Here is a 24,734-nt window from a genome sequence, read left to right as displayed (position 1 = left end):
CAAGAATTTCAATCATCTTCCTAGATAAAAGAAATTTGATAAACGTGAAACTGAGATCTTATATAGAATTTTTATCGTTTAAGTGTAAACATAAAACGTAAATATAAACTTGAATTCACTTAGTATTGTTTATTTAAATCTTCCCAATGATGGTTAGAACTGCAACTGGTCAGTCTCTTATCAGCATATGTGCATACTGTGCGTATTGCCTTGATATTGCCTTGATTCACAAGCATTATAAACAAAGATGGTTAGTGGCTAGCAGTGGAATCCAGGACGCGCGTTTCGTCATATTAAGGACTCGTCAGCATCAATGGAAAGATTCAAACAAACAATACTAAGTGAATTCAAACTTCACCCCATCGAAAAGCAAATGGCCATCAGGACTCAGTAGCTGAGTGGATAACGCGTTCGCGTTTGAAGCTAAAGGTACCGGGTTCGAGTCCCAGAGTGGACATCAACTGTGAGATGCAGGTACATCCAGCTGACGAGTCTCAAATAGGACGAAACGCGCGTCCTGGATTCCACTGCTAGCCACTATCCATCTTTGCTTATAATAAATATAAACTATTGCGAACTGACATAAAAAAAAAAAAAACAAACAAACATACAAAATGCCAAGTTAATTATAGTTTAAAATTGTTTACCTAACACAGTACATCTTATGTAACATTTCTAAAATAATATCATCTATTGAAAGTAATAAATAGACTATGAATATAGTGTATTATATTTATTAAATATTGTAACATACCTTCCTTCTTCTGTACCTAACCACATCAATGGTTGTGTTGAACTAGTGAGACAATGATTTTTTCCATGTGAATTCGTATATTCATCTTATATCAAAAAAAAAGAAGAAAGGAACATATAACAAGTGCAAAAAAGAAAAAAACTAAGGAATAGGAATTAATGATGGAAACCATTTGTTCAAGGTCACATTGTGATTTATTTATTTCTTTTAATTTATGGATAACAACAAAAGAAAAAAAATCATTAACCTATAAATCATGAACATACAAAAGTATCTTGGAAAAGATATAGAATCTAAGAAATATTTACTTGTCTATGTAAATGTCATATATACATATGTATATATGTATATTCATTAAGAGAGTAATCAATTCCTTTTTATAAAGGGGGTTTTATCAATTACCGATTCGTTGTTCTATTTGTCATAATACTAGAATAGTTATATTGAATAGATATATCCACAAAAAGAAATAAGCAAATGAAGACTTGTAATGCAATCAGAATATTAAAGAATTTGAAGAATGATCGAATCAGTGTGATTTGAGGTATCCAAATATCTTACATCTTGTATAGATCAGTCTGAATAGTGCTTGTTTCTTGTTTGATCACATAGAGGTTTTTGTTATGTAATGCTATATTATTTTCAGCTATATACATATAGTCTGATATACATAACATATTTCCAAATTTCATCAGTCAGTATTCCAACAAGCGTCAAGAGTCTACAAGTCACTATATTACATACTTACAAAAAGTCATTTTTTTTTTCAAAACATAATCGGTGATGTATCTGAAACCAATGACGTCGTAGTGAACGAGAACATAAGTGAGACAATCGAATGTGTTTGAATACAAAAATTACAGAATATCTTAGTAAAATCTGAGAACCATGCAGTAAATACTTCATTTGTAAACTGTCAGTCAATTATCTCAAATTTGACTGTTCCTTTTGCAAATATTAGTCAATCATCTCAGAATTTAATCTTCCAGTTTATTTTATTATAAAAGAGCCAGTCCCCATGGTATGAACTTATCTTGAGAACTTAATATTATGAGATAAGCGCACTGCTAAGAAGTCCTATACTGAGACGAAAAGGCTGTTCAGTGTTTTTACGTTTTCCATGGTGTTCTAGGTTTGATGGACAAATGAACTCAACTATTAAAAATAACAATCTAAAACCTTAAATAACTTATTCGTTATAGTTTACAAGTGTGTTGGAAATCGATTTGTACTATACTTTTACCTGTCTTACTATCGTATTCATAAGATTGTATATTGTGTTCAGTTTCTTTGAATAGTGAATTATCTGATAAATTTTCTGAAATTATATGTTGTGTTAAATCACCTTCTGTTTCACTAATATCAGAAGAATCTGAATCATTCGATGTAGGATCGTCTTGATCATCAGTATATTCAGCATAAATATCTAAACTGATCTCTCGCTGTGGTTCATTTTTATTTTTTTCAAGCGAATCAGATTCTTCACAGTTTTTCTGAGTAATCAACTCATTATTTTGTTGCACGTTAATTTCACCAGATTCTGGAGAAATATCACATTTCTTAGGTAGATTTGAAACATCATCACCTTTTGATTCATCACCATCTGAGAGTTTCAATGTAGATTCTGTATTGGTTGGTGTATCAGGTGGAGTAGTTGAATGAGAACTAGTACTTGTATCTTGTGGAATACTACTTTTCCTACATCTTACATCATCATCGAATGTATTTTCAGCATTTTTGCTTCCATCACTGTTTGTATTTAATTCCACTTTATCCACAACCTTCGAATCAACCACTTTCTCATTTGTATTCATCAGAGATGGTTTTTCTGACACTGCTGCATGCAGTTTTGATTGACAATTATTTTCTTCAGTTACCTGTTGTTCTACTTCTAAAAGTGGCTGATCCATAGTGGCTGAACGTTTCTTTTCCATTCCATATCTCGACCGCATACTTTGAGCTATTAGACTGTGAGATGTTCTGAAGTTTAAATATAGTGTAATAAACAATGTTATGAAACACATTAAACGTTTATGTGAATAATCAAGTAGTAAGTATTGTTTCAATAGCGAAAAAAAGTTAATCTTTATATTTCTCATATATGCTCAGTTGATCCTATTATTGATTGAATTCGGATATTTGAACCATTGGATAGTAACTTGAAAATTTGAGGGTACCACATAAACAATGAGATATGAATATTCTTCCAACTGAGTACTCGCATATTTCTATCAATCTGTACGTCAGCTTAAACAATTTCTAATCTTTCTATATTTGAACAGACGTTTTTAAGTATATTTAGTGTGCGACTGGTAAGAGAATCTAGAACAACGGGTTTTGACCTATTCAAGACACATAAACAAGATTTACTTGAATCTTTGGACTGAAACTTACACTCACCACCTACCACCCCTAATTCAGACTAGTTATCCATTAGGCTACGAAATTAAGGTACCCAATAACATGTTAAGTGGATATAAATATTTCAGTAAGTGTTTGTAATTTCTCGGTAACAATATTCAAGACTTTTGCTGAACAGTACCTGTTGTCATGTATATTTCCTGATCCCATTGTCCATATATATGATCATAATAATAATTTTTCTTTAAAAAGACAATCTTATTACATAAAAACTGATATCAACTTCTGTTTTGGCGGGTAATCCATTTGGTGGTTGCATGTATAAAAGTTTAGTCATAAAAACAACATTGTTGGTAAATTTAATATCTGGGATGAGTATCTTTCTGTAAATTGGTTTTGAATTAAGCATACATTTCAATTACTTACTGTACATAATTAGGTATTTTTATCAAATAAAGATGGATGACGGCTAGCAGCGGAAACTAGGACGCGAGTTTTGTCCTACGTGTGACTCGTCAGATGGATGTTCCTGCGTTCCAGAGTAAGTGTTCACCTCGGGACTGGAGCCCGACACCGTTCGCTTCAAACGCCATAGCTTTATGCATTAAGTTACTGAGTCCTGTTAACCACTAGCTTTCAATTTATTCAACATTTATTTAACAACAATTCTGAATAGGTGCTATTACTATTATGATGTAGTTTTATCAAAATGTTTATTTGATAGGAATTTTTCTAATATTCTGTTATATTTCTCTCCATTCCATTTATTTGCTGTCATAACAAAATGGAATGTGGGCAACAAAATACATAATTTACTTTCATTCACTTATTTTTAACTTCGGAATGAACTAGAAACTGTCAGATGACTGAATTAACGTGTACATAGGTAAACATCCATTAAATGTTCATGCCATATAAGAATATTGACGTAACCAAACAACAACAGTAATTTAGTAGAGGAATTTTTTTGAGAATGGTTTAATTCGTGGTCTGCATCCATTAAAATTTGATCTCAGCTAAAGCGTCATTGAAAGCCAGGGAGCACTAGACAGTGGTTTATCCCTAGCATGGGACTCGTTGGGTTTGTTGACCCATTATTAATATATTTTGAAATGTTACAAGAGTTCTAGTGTGAACTTTGACTGATAGACTTCAGACATTTCGGGAGTGAAGTATTTCTCACTACTGACAATGAATTTGCACTCCAAGCTGAATGAAGTTGTAAATAAACTATTTTTCAACAGCGTCTAGTGTGCAAACCTAAGCTCTTGGGTTCGATTTCTGGCAGGGTAGTATGTACACACTTTTGAGGACTCTCATGCTAGGATAAAACAGCTGTTCTGTAATTCTTGGTTTTCAGTCTTACTTGGAATTAAGTTTAAATCGGGGCGATTAATAAATGATATCATCAATGTTAGGGAGAGGCAACACATACACAAAGCTGAATGAGTCTTACCAGATCACACTACAGAGAACCAGTTGGATCACGTTCGCATCACTGAAAATTCAGGATTTTAATAGGAGACGTAAGGACAATGAGAGGAGACTTAAATTGAGATCAACACCTGGCATCTGACACGATAGAAGTGAAACAAAAGAAACACTGGACAATTAGATAGTGGTTTAATACTGACGAACTCAACCAATTCAAGATATCTCTCAACAACAGGTTCCAAGCCATACAAGATATACTCAGAGATGAAGAAACTGCTATGGGGAACAACTGGAAAAGGAATTAAAAGCACTAACTGTAACGTGCTAGGTGTTGGGTCACAAGAAGCAACATCATAAAGAATGGATCTCCATCAAAATCCAGAGTCAGGATTCGAGAAAGGAGACACAGGATGACTGTATTTAATGACAGTTGAATAGAAGTATAGAAAGTCAAGAATATGCAGAAGCCAACAAGAGAGTGAGGAGAAGCATTAGAGCCGACAAGCTGAAATACTTGGAAGATCTACCAGTTACAGTGGACAAAGCTGCAAGAGAAGGAAACACTAGACAAATATTTGATACAACCAAGATGCTGGTAAAGAAATACAGTAAACCAGAGAGACCGTTCAAGGATGAAGATAGCAGGACAATCATTGAGAATGAAGGACAGAAGGACAGATTGGTAAAACACTTTGAACAACTCTTGAATAGGGCAGCTCTATTGAATCCATCAGACATCGAAACAGCACACACAGACATTGCTGTAGATGTCAATACAACAACGATCGAAGAAATCAGGGTGGGCATCGGACAAATCAAGAGTGAGAAGGCAGAAGGACCTGACATTAACCAGCCGAAGCACTGGAGTCAGACATTGAAGTAACTGCAAACATGCTTTATGTTCTATTCAAGAAGATCCGGGAGTAGGAACAATTACCTACAGACTGGAAAGAAGGATACTTCATCAAGATATCAAGACCTCATCAAGTGTGAAAACTAAAGAGGCATCACACAACTGGAAAAGGAAGCTGAGGCCAGAGTTGGTTGGAAAGTTCTGCTACGCGGCCTATAATTCTCGAGGGGTAACAGGAGTAAGTAAGTAAGAGGCGGCCACAAACCCATATGAGTTGGTCAGCTCAGTTTCATATCCAAGGATAAAGATACCACTTTAGAGTTTATATGAGTCAACTATATAGTAGGCTAGAATAGATTACAACTCAATATTCTGAAATACATCAGTCGTTTCACAGTACTATGAACAGAGCAATTCAGAAAATATACAGCAACATTATCACTTCTGAGAAACAGTTTATAGTTTAAGAGGATAACTAACACAATATCTACAGAGGTGAAAATCGAAGCTTGTTTAAATATAATAGCCTAAATGGGTATAAAAGTGTAATGTCTTTGTTCACATACACTAGAATAGTCTTTTCTAGAAATATTTAATCGGATTAGAACAATTTAAATGTTTCAGTAAAATGATTATGACTAACCTTCTTAATCCCGGATGAATATAGCCAGGAATAGCGCATATACATGTGATTCGGGAAGTACATCCGGACAAAGGAACATTGAAATAGATGTTAGGTTTTGGATGAACTGTCAGTAGACAAACATAACCAGTATAACCATCAGATGCACAAATCCATACATCACAAGGTGTTTCAGCCACAAGTGGAGATGATTCAATCATAGATGCACATGAAAGCTTAATTAGTTAGCAAAATAACAATAGGAAATTTCGTTAGTACGAATAACCGATGGAAACTAAGTTTTGACCAAGGGTATAGGTAATCTATAATAATATTTCGCCTTCTTAGTGTATAATAGTGATATAAACGAAAGTCCGATAAATCATTCAATATTATCTCACGTGTTTACACAGATATGAGGTAAAAATCTGTTTCATTTTCTTAAAATCACTGAAGTTAACTTATTAACACTTAGAGCTTCTTTTGTCTATAACACTTCTCTAGTAACTTACCAGTTGTACTTAGATTATATCTTCCTTTAGACACTATTTTGGCAAATAGAAATATTTGGCTGAATACATCTACATAAAAAGTGAAGTACAAATCAGTGACTTCCTGATATTTAGCTATGAATCTCTTCCACATGTCTGAATGATAGCATCCATTTTCACACATCATTTGTAACTACATTTTGCGTGGATTAGAAGAAGACTCAATTCGTATCAATCAGAAGCAGTGTAAAACACTTATAAACAAGCGTTTGTTTACGTTTACACACCATGTCACAACAGAGAGTTAAAATTTTCGAGGCAAATAACAAAGTAATAATAATGAGGATGGTAGTAAAAAGATTATTCAAGGAGAGCATGGTTTGAAACTAAAAAAACGGATTCAGGCAAGAGAAGTAAAATAGTTTAGAAATCGATGTATAGTGGTAGGCAAAGATTGAAAAGATCCAGGCTTTCCAGGCGATTCTGAATGATTCCAATCAGTTTATAATCATTAATTAGAATAATTTTAATTACTATGACTGCATAGTCAAGAATTAAGAAAATGTTTAAAATCAATATTCGATTGGTTCATAGATTGGCAAGCCTCAATTTTCGCCTAACAAACTCATATGCCGATCTGGCATACATGGTTAGGTATTTTGTGTTTACATTTAGGTAAAATGTGTCCCAGTCACCTCAGTTGATGAACTTTTCCATTCTCAACAACTGAGTTGGCATCTCTGTTGAATACACTACATACAGTCTCATCGAATCGACCTATTTCAACGAGATCACTTTTATATTTGATATTAGTGGTATTCATATAACTAAAGGTCTTGTGTCTGGCGGATTTATGATATAGTTCAAAAGAAAAGCCATGTATTTAAATCAGTGACCTATTGAATAGGTGTGATATTTATATTATTAACAAGGGTTCATATAATTACACTTTTTATATTCAAAGCAAAATTTTGGTTAGTTTAGGTTAACAAATGTGTATCCAGAACGGACTGATTAGATTTAGCCATTTTGTAGTAATTTTTCGCATTTATTAACGGATTTTTGCTGACAACAGTACAAAGATGTATGTACATTCGGTAGACGAGTCTCGAATAGGAGTACATATTAGCTTAGAGATAATTTTCGACATCAACCGAAATTACGAAGAACGTCGGTGAAACATTTCAAAGGATTAATGAGTTATATAACATTTATCACCCACTTTATATAGTTTTCATATACTTCAACATTTGAGTAAACCTGTAAAAACTTATGATTCAGTTGACGGATTGAAATGCAAATTACATTATTCAGTAATAATAAATATATTTTTGTTATATCCCAATGATTGAAAAAGTGGTATTTAAGCTAATTGGGATATTTAAAACTTGAGATCATGAATCACTTGAAGCTAGACCACCATGAAAAACCAGGAAACACTGAACACCCGTTTCCTCCTATTTTGGGACTCCTCAACAGTGCGCATCCACGATACCGCCTCACGAGATTCGAACCCACGACCTATCAGTTTCGTGCGTGAGCACTTAACCTCTAGACCACTGAGCTGGCCGGAATCCAATGGTGTTAATATCTAACTTCAACCAATCCATTAAGTTAAGCAACCATTCACCAATGTCTTCAGTGATTTACTATCTCACAACAGACCTGGTTGAACTCCACTGGTCACTGCTTCTCACTAGAACTCCAGGAAATATCTCATGGAGGTAGTGAGCATATATTGATTATTATCAGAAGGGGTTTTGTGGATATTATAGTAATTTTAAATAGTTGAGATCATGAATCACTTAAAGCTAGACCACGATGGGAAACGTTGAAGCACTAGACAGCCGTTTCGTCCTATTATGGGAATCCTCAGCAATGCACATCCACTATTTCGCATTGCGAGATCCAGACTATCAAGTCCAACCTTGGTGATTGTTACCTATTTTCAAGAAATGTTAATTGGTTATTAAAATTGCCAACTATCTTCTAATTTATTCCAATAAGTAGTTGTTACAGACTCTAGCTTTTTATCTAGCTATGTTTATTTATGAAGCAGAATTTTTTTTTGTTTTTTTTTTAAAAAAAGCGCTTCATAGATTTCTGCCATAGAAACACCAGTACCAAACGTTAACATATCAAAAGTAAAAAAGAAAGGTACATATGTACCAAGATATATGGCTATATGAAGTCTGGCAAAAATATTTTCTTTTCACCTGAACAAAGATTCAATAACACCTTTTCAATAAAAATACATACACCATTTCGTTAAATTTCGCTCATCAAACAATAATATCTAAAGCAGAAGCATATGGATAGAGAAAACAACAACAACTGAATATACTTAGTATGGACCTTAAAAAAAGATTTCACAGATGAATATCATTCATTATCATTATACTAATGATAAGATTCACCTAATTTTGTTGTAGTTAACATACATTGAGAATTGATATATTGTAGATGAAGTCAAATGTACTACTAACAGAGCTGTATAATATGCACAATGTATATTTACATATGCATATTTCTTTTTAACAGAATATACTGTCTGAGTAAACTACACCTGTTGTAAATTTGTTTGTACATATTCTGGTTTTTTTTACTTATTATCTAAATTCATAGAGATTACATTTTTAAAGGAAAAAAATAGAGAAAGGGGATTAAACAATTTGGTATACTATAATATAATTTAAATGAAAGCAGCTGTTAACTTATAATAGAGTTGTTTGATCTAATAAACTTATGTATATAATTTCTAAGAAGTATTTTTGGCGAGACTATAATTTATGGACGAGCAAATCAAAAGCGTCTGAGGGGTTTCAAGGTCATGGCGCCAATTTCAGTACCTGATGCTCATGTACGATCGGTCCACAGAGAATTTTAGAGGAGACTTAACAATTAAGCGGCTACAACAAATGAAACTACTAAGAAGTTCCTGTATTTGTAATTGCGAGTAATAAATGACTTGTTGACCTTGTGCAGACTACCTTGATTTTTTCCTTAGATGTAAATATATGTTGAAGGAAGACGTTTGCTAGAATAGGAACCTTTATCGCTCGATCCAGATTGAGACTAAGGCATATTTTAATAATTGCTGCCAACTGTATAATAATAGCACGAGTAACATTGGCTGCAATAATCGCAGGTGTTACTGTAGCTTCGGCTGTTCAGTGGTATGAATATTGTAGGGACATATCCATGACAAAAGTGATAAACTTACAAAACCAGAGTACACACAAACAATAATGAAGCTATGTGGTCGAGGCTGAGAGGGTTTTTATGACCGTATCATGGCTCCAGAGACCGACTGTTATGGAGCCATATGGATGAGTTCCTCTACCTTATGCATTACGATTTTGGAACCTTTGAATATTTTTCTAACCTTGACAAGTTTTTGGACAATATAAAAAAGTATATCCACTTGAATTATTTGGTTCTGTATAATAAATTTTTACTCTATGCTGACTGTTTACTGATTGGCTAATATTTCTCAAGGTCACTCAAGGTTCGTTCAAAGGTCGTCCATAAATTATAGCCTTGCCGTATTTTCTTTTATTTCATGGAATCTACAACTGACTAGTTATAGTATTTAAGAATAGTATAGGCTTAATGATATGATCGAGTGAGGTTAATGTTTTTGCAGTCTTTATCATTGATATGTGAATCAATAGCTATCATTGTGATGTGTACTACTGACACTGACAGATATAAGTAGTATGTATCATTAATTAGGAGTGTAATATCTGGTTGAAGAAGGTTAAAAAGATTGGAGAGAAGAAAATAAGAACAGAGAGTAATTGATATGGAAATGAAGGAACAACAACGTCTCAGACAATTGATAGAGATTTTACAAAGGATGTATTTATTGTATGGTTCTTAGATTTTATCAAGATATTCTGTAATATTATACTTCTTACTAATATGGATTCATGATGAAATAATTTGTAGGGTTCTATAAATGCAATTAAAAAAAAGCATCTTCAAAATTAACTTCATAACATTTGTCATTCAGTTTGGACATCTCAATGGTTTTTAATTGATAACTATTTCAGTTTGCAATTTAGTTAAATAAACATTCAACTTTCATGTAGTCATCTACAAATTTGATTACTAGACTATATTCAATCAGTCCTTTTAAACGTTGTATGATAGATGAGATTAAGAAATAGATATACTTATACTGAGTTACTCAGTTACTATGAGGCCAAAAAAACTTGGAATGACAGATTTTCATGTCTTATGTGTGATATTACAGTCACATGGGGTTTATATCTATTTTCAAGATGTGAAAAAATTGTTAATTATTAATATAATGTGTTTCTTGTGCTGTTGAATTTTCATAGCCTATGTTCTTAGTTAGACAACTATTAAAAAAAACAGGTAGCACTGGATAACTGCTTCGTCCTAGAATGGGGGGGACTCTCCGGTATCGCATATCATTTACCCCGCTGGGGATCAGATTCGAAAACTTCACGCCTTAGCGCAGACATTTAACTTGCAGATCATTGAATCCACCCTTATTGGTTTACATCTTTTACTTCAATCAATTTGGTATATAATCCGACCATTTTATATTGCCTTTGTGTATAAGTTGTTACGCTCAATATGTTTACGGCTTCTCACAAGGACTATAGGAATTAACTCTAGAAGCTAGTTACAATGGGTTAGTAGAGACTATCGAAATTTATGTTCTGGATCATTGCTTGACCATGGTTAGATAAACATTCGTTAGGTAGGAATATAAATGTCGTCAGATCCCGGGTCAGTGGTCTAGTTGGTGAACGTTATTCATAAACCAAAGATCCTGTGGTCAATCCCTGACAGACTCCTTTATACACAAGTCTAAGACGTTTCGTATTTGGACGAAATAGAGGCCAAATGCTTCTTAATTTTTCAAGGTTTTCTGGTCAAGAGCAGTCATTAAAACAAAATACATTTATTTCAAATCTGTGATCACTTATTAATATAATTATTTTTTATTTTTCTTGATTGGTAGTGCTCTACAGATGAAACTTCATATATTTATGTATACTGGAAATAATGTGACTAATGACTCACTTGTATTCCTGGTAATGTACGCGGAATCTGAACAGCCTCGTTAAATTTTGCCATTCTTTTGACAGAACCTTGAAAAGTAACAATGAGATTAAACATATTTAAAACACTTTCTTGTTAATTTTCTAAAATGATTTTTTACAAATCATCCACTTCAGTCCGGTACTGTTGTAGTGAACAAAGCACGACTGGGGAAAATCGAATGTATTTAGGCACAAAATACAGACTATCTCACTAGATTTTGATAATCATACAACAAACAGTTATTTTGAAAATTAACAATCAATTGTCTCAATCTTCACAGTTCCTTCTGTAAATATCAGTTCATCTTCTCTAATTCCATTGTTCATGCATTTTCCTACCAATTGCTCTTCACTTAAGTTCTTTCCTTATCGGTCTTCTGCGAAAATACATTCTATGTCTGACCATCGTCATATACTACTTATATGGATATAAGTAGACCACATTACACTGTACTCCCAATCGAAAAAGGATAAACCCTTATTTCTGTATTCTTCACAAGTATATATACATTTCAAAACTTATCTTGTCATACTTTATAACTCCAGTTGTGTAACTAATGTTCACAAACTATTTGGTAAGACATACTTTCATAGATTCCGATCTAACTGTTTAAATGCGAATAACAATTTTATTCTTTTATTTCAGTATGTTGTCATGTTTGACAAATCTATGTAGTAAAACATGCTTACATATATATGTAGTTGAACAGCTCTAAGAAAGAGATCATCGAAAGATCTCTTCATTAAACTACCGTCTTGTTCAAAGGATGTATCTCTAGCAAATGGTATTGAAATATGGAGCGAGTTGCATTCCAAAAACAAAAAGAGAAACAGTTCTTTCACATATGAAGTAATGTCATGGAGAAACAATATTTTTAATTTTTTTCAAAGAAGGATCATTCTACTGAACTCCGGATAATTTTCTGTACCTTAATAGGTAAGTAAAAGTTATGTCTTTTTTTACGCCTTGAATGGATGTCCACTAACTTGATTTTGATTAACTGTAATTATATTTCATTTTCTGTATAAGTGTTATAACGTATGGGTGTCTGTTTGATATATCGATTGCTTGCGCGTGCCCTCTTAATATATAAACGTCCAATGATACATAAAATCGTACGAGCAGTCTTGGGTGCTATTCGGTCCTTCCTATCTGCCTAGCCCAGCCAGTTGAGTGTAGAACACAAATAACAGCCTTGGCAATATGAATCATTATTTACAAACATAATGAGTTTTTATACAAACCAAATTAATCAATAAACTGATTATAACTCAAGATTCGTATGATAATAAATCAAAGATCAAAATAAAGCTAATGATAAGAGAAACGCGAATATGAATAGTTTAGTTACGTAACAATTGTACAATAGGAAATAGACATAATACATTGGTCGATAAATAGTCCTTAGAGTTACCATTCATAATTCACCAGGGGATATAACAATAAGTTAATGAGAATTAAGAGACACACTAAACAAACTTACTTAACTGACGTTTCAGTTCGAGTATTGTTCGTTCCCATTCTTTTCGTTTTGCACTATTTGGAAACATTAACTCATAACGTTCAACGCCTTCTCTAGATGAAATGAAAACATACTTAGTTTACCAAGTGGGTTAAAATAGTAAATAATTAGCACTTATTGATCATATGCATTGGTTTTATGGTGGATATTTAAGAGAATGAGAGACATAATGCTTATTAATTGGTACATGTTGTTTTTGTTATGCATAATAAAACGAGTTAGAACTGTGAAGATCTGTAGCTCATTCATTAGAATAATTTTGTAAGCAGTGAGTAAACGAATTCAATGCATACTCAGCTTATCAGCCAATCAAAAGAAGACGTAATAGTCAAGAGACAGGGGAGATGAAAATCAAACTACGTATACAGACAACGACAAGACTTGTGTAAAGAACACATAATAAACAGAAGTATCAATAGTACAATTGCAAGCGACTTCCATAATATTTCTAATGTCCTACTTCTTTTAAAGCTTGTTCCAACAAAACTGTTTTGGTAGTGTTAATTAGTTGAAAGTATACCATTCTGATGACATTTAACGACTTTAAAAATATGAAACTGTTAAGTCGGCTTACAATCGGCCAGACGTAACAGAAACCAACTTTACTCTCTGTAAAAAAATGAATGTAATATTAATGAATAACTTGTTACATAACCATACTGTGTAGGAGTTATTGTTGGGTTTTAAGGTCATAGGTTCCGAATCAGGCAAGAAAATTAGAACAAAGAGTTAAAATTTATGAATGTTATTGAGAAATCGAATAAACAGTTGCATAGTAGCCTGAAATGGACGGAAACTTATGAATTTATTTTATGAGTTTTAAGTATCAAGAACCTCTGACGTTCATATGAATATTCATGAATGTCAGTCGCTATTCTTTAGTATTACGATGTTAAATAATCATGAGTAACTAAATGTTGCTATTAATGACTTAACTTTTAACAGGTTAAAAGCTGACCATCATTTGGTTGTAAATTCCCTGTAATGGTGTAATAGACACCATCTTACCTCGGACTGATTCGTCATGATTGTTAAAAAATTGTTCTTTCATAATTACTTCATTCCCTGTTATGGGGATCATATTATCTGAAAGCGTTATAAAATCAAATGAGATCAATTTCTAACTTCTTTGAAATTATCGCTAGAAGTTGCCTTTGTTAAGTTGAGTAGATTATCACGGTGTTATTCTATAGTTCATTTAGGGGATATATACAGTAAATCTTGGTATCATAATGTAACTCAGAAAAAGTTATGTCGAGACCTATCTTTGACTTGGGATACTGACGGAATAATATTGTGGTGGAAGTGCAATTGAATCCAATGGACATCGAAGCAGCACACAAACATTCCTGTAGATGTCACTCCACCAACGATCGAAGAAATCAGGGTGGGCATCAGATAAATCAAGAATGCGAAAGCAGAAGGACCTGACATTATACCACCTGAAGCACTGAAGTCAGACATTGAAGGAACTGCAAACATGATTCACCTTCTATTCAAGAAGATTTGAGAAAAGGATTAAGTGCCGACGGACTGGAAAGAAAGACACCTCATCAAAATGCCAAAGAAAGGAGATGTAGGCAAATATGAGAATTAAATAGGCATCACACTGTTGTCAGTACCAGGAAAAGTTTACAACAGAGTGTTGCTGAACCGGCTGAAAGACGTAGTAGACGATTGACTTCGAGCACAACAGGCTAGACTCCGTAAGGATCAGTCGTGAACAGACCAAATCGCGATACTAAGGATCATCGGATTGTCTCTTACGAGCCTCACTGTTCCTGCAATCTTATTTTTATCTTGATTCCTTTTCTTCCTTTTTCTCTTCCCTTCGTTTCAATCTTATCAACCTTCTGCTCTCAGACATTTCACTTTTGACTGGTGTTACATACTACTTATAAGTAGCATAAACCACAATATGTTAAAGGCTTTATCTGAGTGTACCATAGCCTGTCAGTTTTTTTTGTTGCTTATCAATCTATGAAAACATAATTAATTTTGCTCTCACTGTAATCATAGTAAACAATAGTAATATGAACTTTCTTACTCGGATAAATGTTTTCATGTGCTATATTATTGAGCAAATCTAAGAGATCATAATATCGTTTAAATCAGAATACAATAATAGTTAAATGTGACATTTGTTATTTATAGTAGACCAATGTAAACAATCTTTTGAAATCTTATTAGTATAGCGATAATTAATTTAAGTAGTTTGACGGAACTGAGAAAAAGGAATTAAATAAAATTAAGGAACTTTACTAATGCTTACTTGCTAGTGGCGGTAAATATTGACATATTACCAGGCATAGGTGTTGATGTATTTCTAGCTGTACGTAAATCTTCAAGCTCTTTTTGAATAGACATGTACATTCTACGCACAACAGCATCTAAATCCTGGTTGAAATGTCATTAATATTGAAAGTATGGATTAATATGTAAATTATTTAAAAACATTCAAAATATATATCAGTTCGTTTGAATTCATAACGCCTATATTGTAAGCAATAATACTAGTAATAAAACACTAAATGTCTACATATTTATAGACAAGTTTTTTTCTCTGTAATTTTCCAAATTGACAACTTATATTACGACATTAAACGATGATAGTACATAATTTAGAGCACTTAACCGATAGACCACTGATCCAGCATCTCACAGTAGGACGAAACAGCCTTCCAGTGCTTCCAGGTTTTCCCTGGTGGTCTAGCTTCAATTGACTCACGCTTTCAACTATGAAAATACTAAATCTCCACAAAAACCCTTTCCGATAAATGAAATGATGTTTGTTAAACGACTAGTATTAGCTATTTGTTTCCCTACAGGTTGAAAACTTCGGTACAGGGTACTCTGTCGACTATACATAACTATCTAACATCTCAATATAGTACAAGTGATGTAAAGTTACAATAAGCCATATTAGTAACTTGGTTAATAAAATTCGACCTGTAAGGACTAGACAAGCACAAAGGTGGTTAGTACTCAGTGATCAATCAGTTGTAAATCGTCGATCTTTTTTATGCAGAAGTCATAAATCGATATCCGCTATGTTTGACACATTAACGCAAACTAACATTCATTTTTTATTAAGATTCTTAAGAATGAGTGGCCGAGTGGATAACGCGATGGCGTTTGAAGCGAAAGGTACTGGTTTCGAGTCCCAGGGTGAACATCAACTCTGAGATTCAGGTACATCCAGTTGAAGAGTCCGAGATAGGACAAAACACGCATCCTGGATTCCACTGCTAGCCACTATCCATCTTTGCTTACCATACTTGTGAATTTAGGCTATATCGAGGCAACACGCACAATACGCCAATTAGAGATTGACCAGTTGCAGTCCAAAAATATCAGTGGGAAGATTCAAACAAACAATACTAAGTGAATCTTAAGAATGTCCTTTGAAATAAATTATCACTTGATAAATACTAAGTGAAGTATATTACGGTTATTTTTATGTGCCAGAATGTCTTCAGAAATTCATCGGCTATCTTCTTTATGATAATTAATTAAGTAACAAATGTGAGCGAATCAAAATTAATCGATCAATAACGTAATATTACGTGCTTACTGGCATTATTTACTACTGATCCACGTACCTTATCATAGTTAACCCTGTACTTATCATCGATATGTTACCATACTGTCTGAGGAGTACACAGATGAAAATTCAGCCTACTCATTATGTAGTCCGAATCTTTAATTTCCGACTTTACCAATATAAACGTGTTTTTAAGTATGTAATAAGATGGGACAGATAACGATAATAACATGGTTTTAATTTAGACTACAAATGTGAAAATACGATTGTCTTATCTATCTGTTTATCTATCTCTACCTATCTATCTATCTACTTATCTATCTATCTATCGAAATAAACAGCAGGGATCCATCTGAAATATCTTATAATCCATTGAATGATCAACGCTATGATAGCTAACAACAAATATTTGGCATGTTTATTTATTCAAAACTGAAAAGAAGATAGGGGAAGCTCACCTACACTACAGATATATGTTAGATATATGTACAAATTGTCTTGCATCATATTGTACATGTATGTAGATAAACATATATATATATTCCGTGGTGAAGAAATACACAGATGGTTACTTTCAATGTTACTATCAAAGTTAAAAAATGTAATCAAATCATACATCGTAAGCTGAACACATCTGTTTTATAATAGCGGGTAAGTTTATTTGAATGAATTTACGGTTTTTTTTAAAAAAAAAAGATGCGAAATATTTGTTCATTTAATATTTTCCTGAAAATGATTAATATTAGAGTCAAGGAGTGATTAGTAATTTGTCCTGCTGATTGATCATTGATTAATCTAGATCCTAGTTCTTATCTATTTCTACCGACAAGTAACTATGCAACTACTAGTCGAACTGATTCGGCATCAAGTAAAATAAGTGTATGAAATTTGTTAGTCAGATGAAACCATAGTTTCTACGAGTTTACACTTGTCAGTATTTGCGATACCGAAGCAAGGTTTTATCTCTCGTTAAGGTTTAACCAGAACTATCTAGCTACGATCCAATAAAGGGTCACTGTAACATCTCTGACTGAAATACTAAATAGTGCCTCTTTAATCATGAAGACAGCGTCATTTCAAAATAATGCAGATGCTATATGTTGAGGAGTATCTAGTAGCATAAAATAAAGATAAGTGTCCGTCCCTATTGATTCTTTAGATTTTCCCATGATACCTTTTTGATAGATGGTTGAAACTAGAAAACATTAGTTTGTTCACCTATTAGTTGAAAATCAAGTTTTACTTTTTTTGAGTAAACAAACCAAAAGGAATCAATGTTTATTACATTATAACCATCCTAAAGTGAAATTCAAATGAACTGCAGTGTAAATGTGGTTATACAGTATACAGTAGTAGTTGATTACCTCATAGTCAACAGGTAGGTGATCATTTCCATTGTTTTATTCACCCATAAATCTCGTCTGTATAAACAAACTAAAGGGCTTTTTCCGTGGTTGTGTAATAAATAAGACTGCTTTGAGTTGGAATTGTGAACGATTGAATGGTACCACAGTAGCGTATACGTTATTCACCCGACGTGATACCTGAGAGTCTTGGTGTGATCTCCAGGGAAGTAAACAATGAATGGATTTTGTATGGATATAAAACTCTAGTAAACCGCTATCACTTAACTAATTTTGTTTTAATTATCATTTTGTATCAAAGAAAAATTCGCGGGAGAATCTCTTACTATGATCCATATATAAAACAAGATAGTAATCATTAAAGTTAACAAACATTCAATTTACACGTCTTAATTTGTACCCAATGAAACAATGCGACGATTATACAAAAATAAAAATCTAGAAATAATTCAATAATTGAAAAACTAATTACTACTACTACTATTACTATTACTACTACTACCGTAATGAACGAGAATACAGGCGGAGAAAACCAATATAATTCAACACACAATTACAGATCATATGCTCACAAGTGACTGGCTCCATAAGGTATTTTCTGGAGTTATAATGAGAAGTAGTAACCAAAGGAGTTCAACTAGGTCTGTTGGAAGATAGTAACTCATTGAAGACATTGGTGAATGGTTGCTCAACTTCGTGGATTGGTTGAGGTTATATGTTAACACCGTTGGATGCCGGTTCAGTGGTGTAGAGGTTAAGCGCTCACGCGCGAGGCGGGATCGTGGGTGCGCACCGCTGAGGAGTCCCACAATAGACGATACGGCCGTCAAGCAGTGCTTTCAGGTTTTCCATGGTGGTCTAGCTTCAACTGACTCTACACAGAATGTTTTAGTAAATTATGAGAACCATATATTGAGTATTTCATTTGCAAAATTCCAGCATTTGTTCTTCACATTCTGTATAATTCTTCCCAGTAACAATTCCTTTCTATTTCCGTTTCTATTTTCTTCAAGTCAACCTTCATAGCCTTCTGATACCATACATTCCTCTTCTGATTGATGTTACATACTACTGATGTCGACAGATATAAGTAACATACATCACAGTATTACTTCCACTAGTACTACTAATACTTCAATCACTAATATGTGTAACTCAATGATGTGTAAATTGAGAAGACAGAAAATCAAAGCAAATATTATCATCACAATGAATAACATAACATCTTACATAATGTCTAAAATCTAATCTCGCTGAAATATTTTCAATTTCAGCTAGTAATGCCAAATCTTTTTTATCTTTTACCTCTTTATGTTGTCCAGTTGGTTCAATGTCAACTTCTAAACCTTTAAAAGAAAAATGAAATTAAAAATAATTTATTAATTTATATCAGTAGTATATATAGAAAAATATGGATAGAAATATGGTATTTATTTTTGGAAATTCTGAATAAATTCACTTCTATGATAAATATAAAGATACTTTTAACTGCTTGATATTGGTGAAATCGGATAAATTAATTAAATGAAGGATTGAACGTAATTTTGAAGGACCAATCGGAGAAATGTCTAGCGATGATGAGAAATAGTGAAGTTCATTAACTGTAAACTCCATCTACAGCTGTTCTAAAGTTGCTGCTATTTCTAAGCCCACAAAAATGAGAAGGGTTGGACATGGAGTCAGTGACGCCATCCCGTGAAAACAACCTTGCTAAAAAATCGCTAACCAGAATAAACAGATTAGACCGTTTAAACTTAGCCCTCGGAGTTGAAGAATCTTCATTCAGAAGAATTATGACGCCCTATTATGAAAATCGAGATTTTTCGGAAGTCGCGAGGCCGATGCCCCTTCTAACAACCAGAGCAACAGTCAATATAGGTACATAGAATGTTCAAATAACGTAAGAGATCGAAAGGACTAATCAATTAGCTAAAGAAATGAGGAGGTATAACTTGTCAGTTCCCAGAAAAAGTGAAACCCACTAGATCCAAGCTTGACAGAGAAGGAGAGAGTCGAGAAAGATGCTGCTGTACTCTGGTCACGCGAAAGAGAATGCTTCACACACTCATGAAGTTATTCTAATGATGTTTGAATTAGCATGAAATGTACTTGTGGGATGGGAATCTCATGGATCCAGTATCATCAAGGTACCATTCAAAACAAAGAAGGGAGTCACAATGAATGTTATCCAATGTTATGCACCCACCAATAATAGCAATGACGACGATAAAGATCAGTTCTACTCGAGGCTGTAATCGATCATAGAGACATGCTTAGGAAAGGACCTGACTATCCTGATGGGAAATGTAAACAGTAAAGTTGGAATGGACAACACCGGATATGAAGATATCATGGGACGAAATAGACTGGGAGAGAGAAATGAAAATGGTGAGAGATTTGCAAATCTAAGTACAATTAACAAAATGGTTATGGGAGGCGCAATATTCCCATACAAACGCATACACAAAGCTACATTAATTTCATCGCATCATACTACATAGAACCAGATAGATCATATTTGTATCAGTAAAAAATTCTGAAGGATAATGGAAGACATAAGAATAAAGAGAGGAGATGAAGCAACTTCAAATCACCACCTGGTGGTTGTCAAGATGAAACTCAAGCTAAAAGAACACTGGGAAACTGAAGAAACAGTATTACAAATGTTTAATACAGCCTTCCTGTGGGATAATAAGAAACCAAGCCAATTCAAGATAACTTTCAACAACAGGTTATAAGCCTTGCACGATCTAATGAAAGAAGAGAAAACTACTGGAATGGGATCAAAGAAGCATTAACTTCAACGTATTAGGAGGTTCTGGACCTCAAGAAGCATCATCATAAGAAATGGATCTCTATCAAAACCCTGGACAAGATTGAAGAAAAGAAGAACAAGAAGATAGCAATTAACGAGAGCCGAACAAGAACAGAGAAAGTCAAAGCACAGATCAAACACACTGAACCAAACAAGCAAATGAAAAGGAGCATTAGAGTCCACAAGCAGAAATACGTGTAAGCCCTAACATTGACAGCGGAAAAAACTGCAAGAGAAGGAAATATGAAACAACTATATGACACGACGAACAAACTGACCGGGAGATAAAGAAAGTCAGTGAGATCCGTCAAGGACAAAGAAGCAAGACGATCACTGACATTGAAGGAGAGTCGGACAGATTGGTAGAACACTTTGAGGGACTCTTGAATAGACGAGCTCCATTGGATCCGTCAGATATCGAAGCAGCACATACAGACCTTCTTATAGATATCATTCCATTACCGATCGAAGAAATCAGAATGGTTATCAGACGAATCAATAGTGGTAAGGAACAAGGACCAGACAACACAAGATGATGCACTGAAGTCAAATATAGAACAAACTGAAAACATACTCCACATTCTACTCACGTAGATTTGGGAGGGAGAACAAGTGGAGGCAAAATGGAAGGAAAGACAAATTATCAAGGGTAAAAAAAAGATATCAGCAGGTATGTGTACTACAGAGGTATCACATTACTATCACTACCAGAAAACCTTTTCAATAGAGTACTGTTGAACCGGATGAAAGATTGAATAGACGACCAACTTCAAGATCAACAGACCGGATTCCATGATGATCGGTCATGCCCAGACCGAATCGCGATATTACGGATCATAGTTGGGCAGTCAATTTAATGGAATTCGTCACTACACATCAACTTCCTTCATTATGAGAAAACATTTGAGTATGGAGATAAGAGAACTTTACGAAAGCTTCTTAGAAAAAACGGTGTACCTAAGAAGATTGCCAACATCATCCGGATTTTATACGACGGACCACACTGCAAAGTCGTACATGAAGGACAGCTGATAAACGCATGACATGTGAGGATAGAAGTCAGACAAAACTGCCTACACTCCTTTCTCTTTTTTCCAGTAGTTGACTGGATTATTAAGACAACGACATTTGAGGAGAAACAAGAAATACAATGGACAGCTCGGGATAAATTAGAACATTTGGACTTCGCTGGTGATCTAGCTTTTCTATCCCATACACACACCAACAAATGCAGATAAAGACAACTAGTGTAGCAGAAGCCTCTACATCAGTGGGCCTCAACTTCCCCAAAAAAATCAATATACTCAAATACAACACGGAAAACATCAACCTAATCCCACTTGATGGCGAGACTCTGGAAGATGTGGATACATTCACGTACCTGGTCAACAGCATCACTGACAAACAAGGAGGATCTGATGCAGACGTAAAGATGAGGATTGGCAAAGCAACGACCGCATTCCTACAATTAAAGAATATATGGAACTAAAAACAACTGTCAACTAATTTCAAATTCACAATCTTCAGTGCGAATGTCAAGACAGTTAATTCTACTGAACGGAGCTGAAACGTGGAGAACTACTACAACCATCGTCAAGAAGGTACAAGTATTTATAAACAGTTGTCTACGCAAAATACTCAACATTCACTGGCCAGATACCATGAGCAACAGTCTTCTGTGGTAGAGGACAAACCAGCTTCCCTCTGAAGAGAAAACCAGGAAAAGACGTTGGAAGTGTATCGGACATACATTGAGGAAATCACCAAACTGCATTACGAGGCAAGCACTAACTTGTTATGTTGAAGGGAAGCGGAAAAACGGAAGGCCAAAGAATACAGTGTGTCGAGGAATGGAAGCAGATATGGAAAGGATGAATGTTAACTGAAAGGAACTGGAAAGGATTGTCCAGGATAGGGTTAGATAGAGAATGCTGATGAGCAGTACATGCTCCCCCATGAGGGATATCAGGCGTAAGTTATTAATTATATCTTTTAATTATCTCATACGTACTGCTAATGAAATCAGACAGCCAATGGCTTGTATAATGAGGTGAAGTAGCTAAGTGAATGATAATATGACTCTCTAGGCGAACAGTAATGGATTCCATTCCCTGAGTGAACATCAACTCCGGAATGCAGGAGCGAATAGGACTAAACTCACGTCCGGGATTCCACTCTCTACCATCACCCATCTTTGCTTACAAATAGTTTTTATTCTCAAGAAATGCACTTTAGTAAACATTTACAACAGATAACTAAATGTAAACACTGAAAAACGTTGTTAGTAGAATTGATTAAAATGCATTTGTGTGATTGTTTTTGGTATTTAAATCAGTGTATCATAGAAATCAATCTAAATCTACCAACTACAATGTACATAAAAGTTACTAGAGATAACTAATACTGTTTTTGTGCAAACTATTACTTCTAAAATGATAAACATGCAAATTTATAAAGCTTACAATGCTTTCTGACGATAATATTTTCAATAATATTATGTGCAAGTTGAAATAATGTCATTCCTATAAATGGAAATACTTAACTGATTAATTATTTTCTTTTTAATAATGAAAATGAATCATTCTTCATTGCTTTTTACTACTGAATGAAAGTGAATTCCTAAGAAACTAAGGCTGTGAGGGACCAGGGCTCTCAACACTGCAATAGCTCAGCATTTACTTGACACCGGGCACACTATTGATATTTCTCATGCTTTCAAAATCATTAGCAATCAAAAAAGTACAACTGCTCTCCGGTTTGCTGAAGCGATCGCGATAAAAAAAACTCAAACCGGATCTATGTACTCAAAAAGAGACAGTGATAAACTTATTACTACCCTGGTAATACGTTTTTTTTGGTTTTTTCGTTTTATTTTTTGATATTAGTTTTATTCTGGTTTTTCTTATATTCCTCTCCCCTTACCCAATTCTTAAACCACCCTTTCTCTCACACGTTTCCGCTCACTTGTCTCTCTTAATTATATGAACTCTCCAAATTTTATTCAATTATTACATAACCCACCCTAATTGCTTTTAATCACCTCTAAAATTATTACACATTTTATCTTTTCCGTGTTTGAACTCCACTCAACTATTACACCACCCACCCTTTATGCTTCCTTCATTCTAATACCTAATAACCTCTGACCTTTCACTGCACATATAGTTATCATTGATAACCTTTTGTTATACCAATCCTTTACATTCAATTATGCCTATTGTTCCATACTATTTGTTACCCCAATGCTAAAACTCTAATACATATTTGGTTGTAAGCAGCTGATGAGAAACCACGAAATATAATGAATTCATATGATTTTGTATCAATATTTGTTCTGTCTTTATCTAAATTCATACAGGGAACTAACTGCATGAAAGTGAATTCCGTTAGATTAGAATGACAAACATAATATGAATTGAATGTGTATCATTTAGTATAGATACCTTAATTAGGAAAGTTGTGGATATAAGTTAATCACGGGAACAGGAACCATCAAAAAATGGCTTTATTTATTAAAGGACCTTACCAACCCTTCCAGTCCATATACAAGATGTTCACAAGTTTAGAACATCTATAATTTAGTTCAGTAGATTGAAAGAGGAAGTTTATGAATATGCTTATTAAGCAAAATACTCAACTTTTTTATGCTGACAAATTAGTTTTAACATCTTGCTTATGTGATAAATGTGTACTTTATAAAAGAATCAATCACATTTCAAATAGTGACTAAAAGATTTTCGAAACAAAATCCTAGGTGACAACGAATAAAACAATAAACAGGTAAAATAAACACAATGACTGAAATAATTAAAACTAAGAAGGACAACACGTTACATAATATTTAAAGGAAAATATGTCCTTATTTAATTGGTTGAATCATTGACTATTTTAA

General features: G+C 33.9%; 1 protein-coding gene and 2 non-coding genes across 3 annotated transcripts in view; 2 read left to right on the top strand and 1 right to left on the bottom strand.

The window, feature by feature from the left end:
• Positions 1-24,734, bottom strand: part of Smp_167650 (hypothetical protein) — a gene marked incomplete at both ends in the record, with an annotated part of 80,441 nt that overhangs the window by 9,522 nt on the left and 46,185 nt on the right. The window contains 7 exons of the mRNA XM_018791455.1: positions 755-839; positions 1,998-2,734; positions 6,046-6,260; positions 11,577-11,644; positions 13,081-13,172; positions 15,392-15,516; positions 19,258-19,367. Of these exons, the coding sequence (XP_018645399.1) occupies positions 755-839; positions 1,998-2,734; positions 6,046-6,260; positions 11,577-11,644; positions 13,081-13,172; positions 15,392-15,516; positions 19,258-19,367 (1,432 nt within the window). The remainder of the gene's footprint in view (positions 1-754; positions 840-1,997; positions 2,735-6,045; positions 6,261-11,576; positions 11,645-13,080; positions 13,173-15,391; positions 15,517-19,257; positions 19,368-24,734) is intronic.
• Positions 385-456, top strand: Smp_tRNA_02437_Pseudo_TTG.1.1. The gene has a single exon. It is a non-coding gene (tRNA).
• Smp_tRNA_00109_Pseudo_TTG.1.1 lies at positions 16,222-16,293 on the top strand. The gene has a single exon. It is a non-coding gene (tRNA).

This window comes from Schistosoma mansoni (genome assembly GCF_000237925.1).
Source record: "Schistosoma mansoni, WGS project CABG00000000 data, chromosome 3 unplaced supercontig 0044, strain Puerto Rico, whole genome shotgun sequence".
Taxonomy (NCBI): domain Eukaryota; kingdom Metazoa; phylum Platyhelminthes; class Trematoda; order Strigeidida; family Schistosomatidae; genus Schistosoma; species Schistosoma mansoni.
The sequence above is the reverse complement of the archived record's forward strand: the minus strand, read 5'-3'. Positions and strand labels throughout refer to the sequence as shown.